The sequence below is a fragment of the Artibeus jamaicensis genome, unplaced genomic scaffold, assembly GCF_021234435.1.
Source record: "Artibeus jamaicensis isolate MK-2021 breed Jamaican fruit bat unplaced genomic scaffold, CSHL_Jam_final scaffold_1689, whole genome shotgun sequence".
Taxonomy (NCBI): domain Eukaryota; kingdom Metazoa; phylum Chordata; class Mammalia; order Chiroptera; family Phyllostomidae; genus Artibeus; species Artibeus jamaicensis.
The window spans coordinates 5,148,766-5,161,726 of NW_026522029.1; the positions used below are offsets into that span (position 1 = coordinate 5,148,766).

Sequence of the window (12,961 nt, forward strand, 5' to 3'; positions counted from 1 at the left end):
ATAGTTAAAGCAAAAAGAAATGTTTCACAAGTAAATAGCTTGTTTGCAATAGTCACTTGTTTGGCTGTATCGTGTTAGCTATGATAAAGTATTTATAGAGAGTAATTTTTTTGAGTGACAGATGTCCATATTATCTGAGTTAAACCTCTTGGAATAATGTTCTCTGCTTCTGGAAGAAACACCTGCACTTTGAACCATCTGATATGAACTTGTATATATTCTATGAACCAACTGTCTTCCAACCTCGGAGATCAGAAAAGTAATTAACTGGAACATGTAGGCATTGCCTACCACTACAGTGCTGATAGGCAAATATTCTCTACCTTTTTAACTGTACTTTTCAGTTACTGGCACTTGGCATCATTACTGTTGATGATATGCCACAGACAATGGTCTTCCACGTAATAACTCCTAGAGCGAAGGGCAGTCCCTCCTCCTCCAGTGCCCTGAAGTAAGTTCAATTTCAACAACTTACCACCCATGGAAACTTCAGGGCGATGCTCTGCTTAGGAAGGAGGCGGGTCAAAACAGGGTCAGTTTAGGACTGTCATGCCGTACAAAAATTACTTTAAGAGTTGATGCTTTTTTTTTAATAATCCAGCACACTTATAAGTCACAAAAAAATAGGGTCAACATTTCATCTCTATCACTTACCGATATGTGCAATATAATTTCAAAAATGCCACGTATTGCTTTGAGTTTGTAAATTTGTGCACACATTGTTGTTTCACTTTTCCTTTCTTTCTCTCTTTTGCTTTTAGAGTGTGAAACTCCAGTGTTCCAACTCAGGTAAAAAAATTCTCTTGGCTTTAGATGATATTTCAACCCTAACTATTTGTACTGTAGGAATGGCTCATTAAGCTTAGAGTAGTTCACTTCAGGAGATGGCAGGGTTCTCATAGTAGCTTCCACGGTTCCTTAATTTATTTCTGGTTTCCCCAGGGTAGGAGTTCTGTCAAGGGCAGGGTGAAGACAGGATTTTAAGATTCGGCCCCTCAATATATAGCCCATTAAAAAAACTATTTTAGGTAGTATCTCTTCCACCTCTGCGGCAGTTCCATTTTATTGGTTTCATCATTGTTCACAAGGTGATTCTAAAAATTCTTTGTGGCCGTTTAGATCCTTAATTTGCTGTCGTTTCTCCAGGGCTTCCCTGAGCTTTGCTTGTCGTAGACATTGAAAAACATCTGCAGCAACTAATGTTTATTGGGCACTGATAGTGCTTTCCATACACCATAACGGGTGGTAGGTGCTCTTAACATACTTATTCATATTAACATATCATTCACTTATCATAGTCATATTATACCTAAATAAATAGGCAGTATAACATAGAGGTTTAAAAACTGGGCTTGTGTGTCAAAAAGACTTTAATTCAAATCCCCAAAGTATTGAGAGTTGTCAAAAAGCATAACCTTGGCCCTGGCTGGTGTGGCTCAGTGGATTGGGCATCGGCCCGTGAACCAGTGGGTTGTTGGTTTGATGCCCAGTCACAGCACATGCCTGGGTTGCTGGCTAGGTCCCCAGTTAGGGGCATATGAGAGGCAACCACACACTGATGTGTCTCTCCCTCTCTTTCTCCCTCCCTTCCCCTCTGTCTAAAATAAATTTAAAAAATCTTTTTTAAAAGCATAATCTCGGTTAAATTATATATTCTATCAATTTTTCCCTTTTATAAAATGAGGATACCAGAACTCCTTTTTTTTTTTTAGAGGATTTCCACGAGGATTGAGTGCGATGAAGCACACGAAACTTTAATACAGAGATTGTCAAATGATAAGCGCTCATTACATGTTACCTGCTATACTTTTTATTAGATAATTATTAAGTGAGCATTTTCTGGGCAAGCTCTGTGTGCCTTATATCATGTTAGGAAGGTGTATAAGGAAGGGTGCTGCTTGGACAAACACCAGATGATTTCACTTATATGTGGAATCTAAAGAACAAAATAAACAGACAAAATTGAAACAGGCTCATAGACACAGAGAACAGACCGACGGTCACCAGAGGGGAGGGGGACTGGGGACTGGGTGGAAAAGGCAGCAGAATTAAAAGTGCAAATTGTTAGTTATGGAATAGTGACTAACAGGGATGTGAAATACAGCACAGGGGACAGAGTCAATAATATCCTAATAAGTATGTGTGGTGCCAGGCGGGCGCTGGACATATCGGGGGAAACACTTTGGAAAGTATGTGCTTGTTTAACCACCACGCTGTTCACCTGAATGAGTATAAAATAATAGTGACTGTAAAAAATGATTTACTGTGAAGAACACAGAAGATTTGCTTTAAAATAATTTAGCAAAGAAAAAAGGGTAAAAGGGTACAACTGAGCAAATCTGGAAAAATCTTGAAGATTGTGTGGAACTGAGGTTATGGAAGTTCATTGTAGTAATTTCTCCACTTTGCAGTATAGTTGAAAATTTTCCTTGAGAAAAAGAGAGAGAAAGAAAGGACACTGCTTAGTGCTTATGTTGAAATTGGGCAAAGTCAATGGTCATCTGGAACGATAAAGTGGCCACCTGTGTGGCCGAGCTGATAATCCTCCGGGGTGTAGAAAGGAAGGAAGGCTTCCCTGGGTGGAAGAGAGAAACCCAACGCGGTGGCTGGACAGAGAGATGGAGGAGGAACGCCAGGGGCAGGGGGTGGGCTCACAGCGACGCCAAGGCGGAAATAAGCATGACAAGTGGTGCGCAGGTGAATTTAACAGCAACAGAGGCTCTCCTCTGGGAAATATGGACAATAAATGGGGCTAGGTGAAATGTGGGGAGATTCTGAAGGACTGAAAAGCGAGGCAGATGATGATACACAGAGCAGGTTGCCAAGTCTGCTCTGGAGGGGACGGGGAGAGATCGCTAGAGGAGTGTGGACTCGGTTTCCCTTCCAGGTGATGGGAACGTTTTGAATTAGGTAGCGACGGTGGCTGAAGGACACCGTGAGTGTACTCTCTCAGTCACAGCAGTTTGTCACCTGTGTTTCGTCAGGCACCGAGTCAGGCAGAAGTTAGATTTAGTGCAGCAGGCAGTGAGCATTGTAAGGCCCCTCCCTGGGGAAGTATCCAGAGGAAAATGGCGTTTTAGGAAGATATTTGGCAGTATATTGTTAATGGAAAGTTTTCCGAGTATTTCCTAATAGCAAAGTAGGTGATAAGCTACCAAATGTCATTATCAAATGTTTATTAAATGCCTACTGTATGCCAGTTACTGTGTTGGGTGCTGGGAACAAATACTGTATCGTACTTGACTTCTGCTTTCACCCAGAAGTAAATTTGTCTATACAGCAACTTCTCCTGTTTATCGATAAACATGATAAAGTTCAGTTCACTGAATCCATGTTCAGTTTTCTTAAATTGTCTTAATGATGCCGTTTCACCATAGGTTTATTTGAGCCTGGATTCAAACAAAGTCTACACATTGTATTTGGTTTATATGTTTCGTACATCTTTTACGATTTGTAACAGGTCTCCTTCCTTTTCATATTTTGTCATGCCATTTGTTGCTGAGAGCGGGCCATTTGTAAAGAGTGCCAATATCCTGGATTTGGCTGTTTGCCTCCCTGGTTTCATTGGTCACATCCCTCTTTCCCCAGCCTGCTCTATAAAATGGTAGTGAGAACTGGGAGCTGAATTAACTTCCGGTTCAGTTTCTTTGGAAAACCACTTTTGTAAATGAGCTTACAAGTTTGTAATGAATCAGAATCTCAGTGGTTAGAGAGCTAGAAGAACAAAATTCTTGAGGCTCCAGTCATTGTTCAGATAATTTTTTATTTGGCTGTTGTAGGTTCATAATGAAAAATTGGAAAGGGTGGGGAGGAGTGTGGGTGGAGGTGGACAAGGGTAAAAGGGGATACATGGGAATGGGAAAAAATACTATTAAAATAAATAAAGAAAGAAATAATCGGAAAAGTCATGCAAAGCCCGAAAGGGGTCTTGACTGCAGACTTTTAAGTGATGGGTGATTTTGTTTGCTGTGCAATCTCATCACAGACCTGCCAGAAGACCGCTCATCGCCCCCACCTCCACTCCCAGAAAGAACCCCGGAGTCCTTCTTACTTGCTGATGAAGACTGTAAGTGGCAGCACTTCCTCTCCAAAAAGTTCTAAAAACCAGGCTGTTAGAAGGTTAATGATAAAGCAGGACCTAAAGGAGAAAGGTACAAGGAATGATTAAATAAGTTAAGAATAATACATTTAAAAATCCCATAATGTATTGTAAAAATAAAGCATAAAAACTCCAAGCAAAGATTACTGAATATATATCTATATATTAAACCTGAAACCTATATATAAACCTATATATATCTATTTATATTAAACCTGAAAGCTTAAGAAGCTATGTAACAAAACATTTTTTTTTTTTTTTTAGGTATGCAGGCTCAACCCATGGAGATTTATTCTGCTAGCTGTCCTAACGCCGCTGAAAATTCAACATCTTCAAAACAGACATTGAAGACCCCTGGAAAAAGTTTCACAAGGAGTAAGGTAACGACGATGGGAGTTTACAGAAACATGCCAGAAGCCTTTCGTTCCTGAAAGTGTGCCCCCCTTGTCTCCCACTCCTGCCAGCTGCCAGCATTAAGATGAAAAATTAGATTATACAGCTTCACTGAAATGGTTGGTCTTTCGACTTTCAAAATTAACAGAAGGAAGCAAGCAAACAAACAAAAAATACAGCTTAGTCTAAACCATGCCCAATAAAACCATCAACTCTTTTTTTTTTTTTTCCTGGAACAAGGCACACGGATTCCAAAGTTCATATGGGAGGATGAAAAGAGCAAGAATGGCCAGAAAAGTGGGAAAAGTGAAAATAAATGTAAAAACAGTGGAAGGAGGGTAGCTTTACCAGCTGGGAAAATGTTGTACAGCCCCAATAATTAAGATGGTATGATATTGATGTATGAAAAAATCACACACCAACAGAGTAGGACAGGAAGTCCATAAACAGACTGGAAGGCGTGCAGGAATTTAGTATGTGGTTAAAGATGGGCGTCTTGGTAATAGTGCTGGGATGAGTGGAGTATGCACCTGAAGAAAAAGCTAGGACCCATGCTTCACAGCTGTACCAGGATGTAGTTTAGGAGGGTAAATGTTTAAATCTTTTTTTTTTAAACAATAAACAAGCAACAAACAAAACCAACCCAAAAAGTACTAAAAAACCCCCAAACTTGCAGAGATTCCTTTACAACCTGGGAGTGGGAACAACCTATATATGACTCAGAATCCAGGAACCACAAGAAGAGAGATTTGTACATTCTCCTAAATAAAATAGGCAAGTTCTGCATGGTGAAACTAAAATCACCTTAAAAATCAAAAGACAGAGGATAAATTGGAGAAAAATATCTGCCTCTGGCATCAGAGCTAAGGAGTTATTTCTTTAATGTATAAAGATTCCTGGAAATTCATAGAAAATAATAACCCTAGTAGAAAAGTGGGCAAAAAAATAGATCAGATAGTTTACACAAAAATAAATATCCACAGTCTGCCCATTAAACATTTGACATGTTCGCCCTCACTCATAATAAGAGATGTACGAGTTAAGAAAGCTGTGACGTACTGTGTTTCATTGATCAGAACAGCACGTTCCAAAGCACGACTACGTTCTCTGTGAGGCAGACTGTGGGGACACGGGCACACGCCTGCGTGGGTGGTGGGGATGTCACGTTGGTGTCATTTCTGTGGAGGACAATCGAGCGACATCTATCAAATGCATCTGCCCTCTAATCCACTCCCAGGAGTTTATCCTGCAACTATGGAGGTACATTATGAAACAAACTGTGTTTGCCTCTTTACTGTCGTATTATTTGTAAAAGCAGACTATTGGGGACCACATAAACATTAATCATTAGGAAAACTGGTTAAATAAATCATGGTATGTGCAGACAACAGAACACCATGCAGCTAAAAAGAGAGGGCTTTCTCACTATATTTATATATACATTTATTAAGTTTTGCTTTAAAGGAACAAAATAGAATCTATATTGGTATTACATATTTATACATAACTCCGGAAGGCTACAACAGGTATCTGTATGGGGAGGGTTAGAAACTGGGTAGACAGAAAACAAGAATGGTAGCATTAAAACCATGTTTAGTTGAATGTATTGGGGTGACGCTGGTTCACGAAGCTGTCGGGTGTCCAGCACACAACTTAACAAGGCATCACCTGCACAGTGCATTGTGTGCCCGTCGCCCCAGCCTGGTCGTATTTTTACTAAGAGGGTTTTGAATTATAAACAAATGATCTACTTTTAAAAATCTAAAAAAATTTCAAGAAGAAAGAATTTATTAAAGATCTAGTATATAGAAGACTGCATTTCTGTTAGGTGTTAGGACAACAGAAATGTCATAAAGAGCATCCATCTGCCCTTGAAAAGAGCACAGTTAGCCATTGCAGCGGCATGCCTATGTAAGAAACAGTATGGAAACTGTCAGGGAGAACAGAGTATCACAGGACCGATTAAACGGACCTGCTGAGGTTATGTGGAGAAGAGAAATCGGGGTGGGTTCCTGGGAGGGATAAGCTAGATGTTCCACTCTAAAGGGGACAGAGGACATGGGTTTACTGTAAGGAAAGAGAAGGGGGGAGCATGGCTAACGCTATGGACAGGACCTTAGTAAACTGAGTGCAGAATATGGTTGATAAAAATCCTTGGCTAGTGCCCTGGCTTGTGTAGCTCAGTGGATTGAGCACGGGCCTGTGAACCAAAAGATTGTGGTTCGATTCCCAGTCAGGGCACATGCCTGGGCCGAAGGCCAGTTCCCAGCGGGGGACGTATGAGAGGCAACCATACATTGATATTTCTCTTCCTGTCTTTTCCCCTTCTCTTCTAAACTTAAAAAAAAAAAATCCTTGGCTAGAATGGGAATGGCTATGGATCACATCTGTCTTCAGGAGCCATTGTGAGTTCTTGAATCGTCCTAAAAAGGAGAAGTGGCGAACTCTGTTTTTTCCTCATAGGCTGATGAATTTCTAAAGTCATAGTGTGATTCTCAGATGGGTGGGAAAAATAGCAGGATAAAATCAAGTGGAGACTTTGCACTGAATTACAAATGGCAAAATGGAAAAATAGTTTTGTGCATTTTAATGGCTATTTTTAAAGGAAACGAATCCTGCCCTGGCTAGTGTGGCTCAGTGGATTGAGTGCCAGTTCTAGTCCCAGCCAGGGCAGATGCTGTAAAAAGCCAGTAGGGGGCGTACGAGAGTCAACTACACACTGTTTCTTTCCGTCTCTTCCTCCCCCTCTCTAAAAATACAAAGTAAATAAAAATTTTTTTAAAAATAAAGGAAATTAATCCTTTTAACTGAAGTCTGTATTTCTACTTGATTAAAGTATTTTGGATTTCAGACAGAAAAATTAACATTTTCCTTTTCTTCATTTCTGTAGAGTTTGAAAATTTTGCGGAACGTGAAAAAGAGTAAGCATCTTTACACCTATTTTTTAAGAACATATGCACTGCTTTTATAATTATTTAATTCTTCCTTACATAACCACTCGGTGAAAACGTTAATATTCTTCCTCAGCAGAGGCTTGCTGGGCGCATTGGGCCGGCCGCTCCCCAACCGTGTGCTGGGCGGGGCTCCACAGTGATAACACTGAGCAGGGGGAAGGGGCCGGGAGCTCCTGTGACTGGAAGAATGGGAAGCTGTTTGGCACTTTCTGCTCGTCCTAAGATGCTGTTATCCAAATGCACTGTTTAAAATTCCCAGCAGTCTAACTTCAAATGTTTTTTCTTTGAAAACAGTCACAGCAAAGCATATTGTGAGACAAATGCGTTGGTTTAATGAAATAAAGTATTGACACATTTCTATTTTTACCAAGTATTAATAGCAATAGGGAGTCTGTTGCTTACTATTTTGCTAAACTGTGATGAAAACAGAACCCAAGGACTACTGAAACTGTGGGAACTTATTATCTTAGAAAACCTTATTTACAGCTACGAAGTACACAGAACGTGGTGATACAGTTTTTACAGCTTTGATCCACTTGGTTCATCACCCAGGACCACACAGCTGCTTGGTGTCACAGGGAGGGACAGGGAACACGGAGGAAACTTCTGTAAGGTATTGTTAGAATGAGAAGGGTTATAGCTGAATCTTACTCTTTTCTTCCGAGTTTTCACTCTGTCTTTCTGTCCATAAAATTGTTCTAGTCTTGATCTCCAAAATGAACTGGTTTCTCAGCCGATGGCTAAAGTATGACGGAAAAGTACGATGGCTAGAGCCAGCCAAAAGAGAATGTAAACCTTCCAAGAGGAGGAAAGTATAAAACATGAGCATTAAGCAATTAAAAGCAAAGAAATGAGTGGCTGGAAGAGTCAGCCAAAGATTGATCAGCTTAGCTCTGAAAACACCCAGGTTTCTTTTTCTAAAAACCAAACCCAAACCCTTCTTTCTCCAGTCCAATGCTGTCTTGGGGCTCTCAGATAAAGACACAGAAACTCGAGGCAGATGTGGGCTGGCACAGACGGGGACATGGGGCTCTAAGGACTGTCTTGTATCTGAGCGAGAGCTCCCAGGTCATCATCCGGCCAGAGGCTAATTCTGCTTCTCAGCTGCCTTCCTCCTCTGATCTTGTTTCCTTAACTGAAGAACAATATCTGCCTCCAGAACTGATCCTGAAGTTTTAGCCTCATCTGCCTGTATTTGCCTGTGTGTCCTCTTCCCCGTCCAGATGGCCCGTGACTGCTGACTCCCTGTGCTCTCCCTTAGCCTGGCTCCCTTACTGGTTTGTAGTTGAAGCTGGTCCTGAACCAATTATTGCCAGTGTATTCAATGCTCTGATTAAGGAGGATGGTGTCACACCTCATATTTAACAACTGTTATACATGGACACTGACCAATAACGAATGAGGTCAGACTTCCACAGCTAGTGTGACCACAGCAAAATCCTGCTGGAAAATCAGTTCTAGTCACAGGTCACCTAAAGGTAGAATCAGCTCCACCAGAAGTGGGGAGCTGAAAACTGGGGAGTGGGGATTTCCTAAAGGAAAATGCAAGTTCTGTTATCAGAGGTAGAAGGAATTAATGCTGGGAAGGTGGCATAAAAATATCTATGACAAACCAATATGTAAAATAACGGTTCTCTCTGATTTAGATGCAGAATCTTTGTCTCCTGTTGTAGAAAAAGAACAGTATTTTCTTTGGGAACAATGGTTTTCTTTCTGAGAAGTGTGTGTAACTCTCAGCTCATATGCAACAGATGTGATGATTGATCTCTCTCGAACTTTCTCACCTACACCCACTTCTTAGGCATGTCTCTATTGTCAGTGCCTATCCCAATGCATGGCACATAGAAGGTATTCTATAAATATATTTTAATTGAAATTCAGTATGCTCTGTAGTGATTCATGCTCAGGTACCGCTAGGATCGAGGCAGCGTTTCCAGAATCCCAGTGTTAGGTGTGTGTGCATCAAAGTACGCAGGCCTAATACTGATTTCTGGAGATGTTGAAAAACAAAAGATGGCTATTTAATAACTTCTCCCCAATTATGTGCTGTTTCTTAGAAAGTCCATACAAACCTGAAATTATCTTTTTTTTCACTGCAAGACAATCTCCCACAAAATATAGAACATGTTTCTAAAACTGGGCAGAAACTGATACATGAATTATTAAGGTGCTGGAAAGAGGAATACAGGGATGGGCAAAAGTAGGGTTAGAGTTGTAATACAAATAAACAATGTGATTAATAAATAATAAAAGAATAAACTCTGTTTTGTGTACTCACAACTGTCAACCTTCTTATGCCCAGCCCTGTGTATATTTTAAGCCTGAGCGTAAGTAGCTAAAACAACAAAACAAAGAAACATAATGCTTTGGGGAGATTCTGGGCCTAACTAGAATCATCCGTAATGGGGAAAAAGAATCTTTAATGGAAAGTGAAGAAAGGTAATCCAGGAGCAAAGAATAGTGTAAGAAAAATCACGGACTCTGTTGTGCATTGACCTCCTGTGGAGGACAAAGGATTGAAAAGTGTGTGAGCGGCAGGAATGCAGTCAGGCGAACTCCAAAGCAAGTGCCTCCCAGAGTTGTTTCACAGGGTAATGGCCCTTATTCATCAGTCCTTCGGGGATGCTCTTTAGTGTTGAGTTTTACTATACAAACGACCTGTTTGCAAAGAAACTTTTTAAATATATATACACACAAAAATGAGAAAATTATGTGTCACTCTGTTGGTAAGCATGTATATTTTGTTACATTTGATAGTGATATGTTTGTGTGAGAGCATTATTACTTTGAAGGAAATGTTTGGTCTCAATAATTATGTGGTCTGATACAGTGACCTCAGTTTGTCCTTCTTTCCCTTACATTTTTCCTTTTGTTTTAGATCTCTGTAATTCTTCCCCACCAAACAAGCCTGCAGAGTCTGTTCAGTCAAATAACTCCAGCTTCTTACGGAATTTTGGTATGTGTGTTTTATCCAGCAAAGTTAAAAAAAAGTTTACCTAAATTATTCATTTATAGTGTAAGAGAGACAACTTTAAATAGGGTTTGAGGTTTCATGTATAGGTCCTTATATTCATATTCTTTTCTGTGCAATTTATGTTTTTATTTTTGACTTCAGCTGCTGCTTAATATCTTACATAGGGCTATATATTCTATTACATAAAATTACCTAGCATTCACAGAAAATAAACTAGGTAACCAAATGATTATGTTGGCATGTAGTGAATGAATGTGACTAGCCAGATGAAATTCTGAGATGCCATAATATTCCAGTTCATATCTAAGCAAAGTTGTAAAAGATACATAACTGTGATTGAGAAGCCCTGGCAGTTGTTGCTACCTTGTATCACTCATCAAACAGTTGGAGCTGAAGCACAATTCTGATAGTTTAAGGGAACTGTTTGTCCAATCACCCCTCAGTATCAGCTATAAACTTAAAATGATTTTATTTTTAAGGTGGCATCATGTATACTATATATATATTTTTTTAATAAGTGCAGCAATTAATGTAGGACATTACTACTAAAAATTATTATTAACCAAAGAACAGACTCCCTGAAAGGGTCTAGGGACTCCCCCTCGAGAACTGCTGCTCTGTGGTATTGTCCTTATCGCTATGGTCAAAACTGGGCTGCTGCCACATCCAGATGGCAGGTGGCAAGACGAGAGAGCAGCATGGAAGAGGGGTGGTCCTCAGGCACTGCCCTGGAAGTGGCAGCATTGCATCGGCTCACGTTCCCTTGAGAATTTAGACATGTGCTATGTCTAAACTGCAAGAGACCCTGGGAAGCATAATACCGTTGCCAATTCTATTTCTGAAGCAGGAGCAAGGGAAGATTTCACTGGGCAATTGGTCATCTCTGCCCTTCCTGGGTCCCTGTCTCACCTTATTTCTTGGGCTGTAAAATTGTATTTGGATTATATTAACTCAAAGGTTTATAATGTTATAGTTAGATAAGAAGAAGTTAGGATGAGGGAAAAAGTCATTCTCATGAAATCATTTAGTTGGAAACATTCGTACAGAACACTATGAACAAAGCACTGCCTTTTGCCTGGAATGCAGATGTTCCCGGCTTCCTTCTTTTTCCCTGAACTAGGGATCCCACATGAATAACTCATGGCCATTCTAACCTGACAACACTTGGTTGTCTAACATGAGGATAAAATATTAGAGGGCTGCCTCTGTGCTGTTTCTTCTGAAAGTCGAACATTTTATCTCTAAGAAAAGCAGCACAACTTTCTCATTGGCTTTCTTTTACAAGGAGGTAATATAGATTGTAAGGATATTTCACTTAAAATGTATTTGAATTTTAAAAATTGAGTCATTTATACACATTTTGATTTCCCAGGAATAAGTCTACATACAAAAAAAAGTTAGTTCTCCACTGTCCTAAACTATTGAGAATTGATTGGTGAAAAAGACTGAATGCCCATATTCCTCAACTGTCAAACACTCAGTACTTGCATATCACATTCTTCTTCTCTCAGTCCGCTTGGGTTACAACCAGGCTATGTGGACTGAATGAATGGTTTTGTGACTATTGTGTGAAACTATTTAGTCTAAAATGCATTTTCTTTTTTTACCACTCAAAGGAGCGAAATGTATGTGAACTAGGATGTATACCTTCTCCCCCATTTTTTTTTTTAGCATCACCATTAATGTTACCGGGTTTCTTTTTTTTAAATCTTCTTTTCCTCTTTCTTCCTCTCTTTTCCTTCCAGTTCTGGCAGTTTTGTAGTGGGTTAGGTGTCAGCAATACTTGGGCTATGATGGACCAGGCCCTGTCCTGGCTGCTTCAGTAAATATCTCACCTGATGCTTTCATGAATTCTGCAAGCTATACCCACAATTTTGCAAGATGATGAAACTAAGGGTTTAGGAACGTCTTTGAACTTACCATTCTCTGTTTTCCTTTTGTATTTCAAATCTTTCATTGCTCAATTTGAACCCTTAACGTTGTTAAGTGTAGGAGTACCTTGAAAACATACCTCCATCAGAGAAAAGCGAAAAGAACCCATGTCATTATTTGTCTCATATTTTGAAAGAACCCAGAAAAAGCCTTCCTTGTGCAAATCCTCCTTCTTTGGGGTGGGCGGGGAAGAATGTTTAAGGGAAAGACATAAATGATTAACTACATACTTAGTTCTCCAGGAGTGTTTATTACTTTATTATTTTCTAAGCTTTTCAAACATAGTCTCTCAGTAATTGAGAGCTTTCTGGGCTGAAGCAGAAGTATAAGTGCATTTAATACAATAATTTTATAAAGCAATAGTGCTTATTTTTCTGAAATCAAAATTTCCTAGTTTTGTTTTACTGATGAGTGGGTGGTGGGCGAAAGATGTAGATAAAGGATTTTATTTAAAAAATCAGATTAGCCCTGGCTGGCGTAGCTCAGTGGATTGAGCGCGGGCCTGCAAACCAGAGTATCGTGGTTCGATTCCCAGTCAGGGCACATGCCTGGGTTGCAGGCCAGTTCCCAGCAGGGGACTCAAGAGAGCAACCACACATTGATGTTTCT

At 40.0% G+C, this 12,961-nt stretch overlaps 1 protein-coding gene across 2 annotated transcripts in view; it reads left to right on the top strand.

Annotated features, from left to right (window-relative positions):
• PTPN22 (protein tyrosine phosphatase non-receptor type 22) overlaps positions 1-12,961 on the top strand; it is a 48,938-nt gene that overhangs the window by 33,382 nt on the left and 2,595 nt on the right. For both annotated transcript variants that reach the window (XM_037152462.2, XM_037152464.2), the window contains 5 exons: positions 762-789; positions 3,986-4,066; positions 4,364-4,479; positions 7,383-7,413; positions 10,325-10,402. In XM_037152462.2, coding sequence (XP_037008357.2) covers positions 762-789; positions 3,986-4,066; positions 4,364-4,479; positions 7,383-7,413; positions 10,325-10,402 — 334 coding nt within the window. The remainder of the gene's footprint in view (positions 1-761; positions 790-3,985; positions 4,067-4,363; positions 4,480-7,382; positions 7,414-10,324; positions 10,403-12,961) is intronic.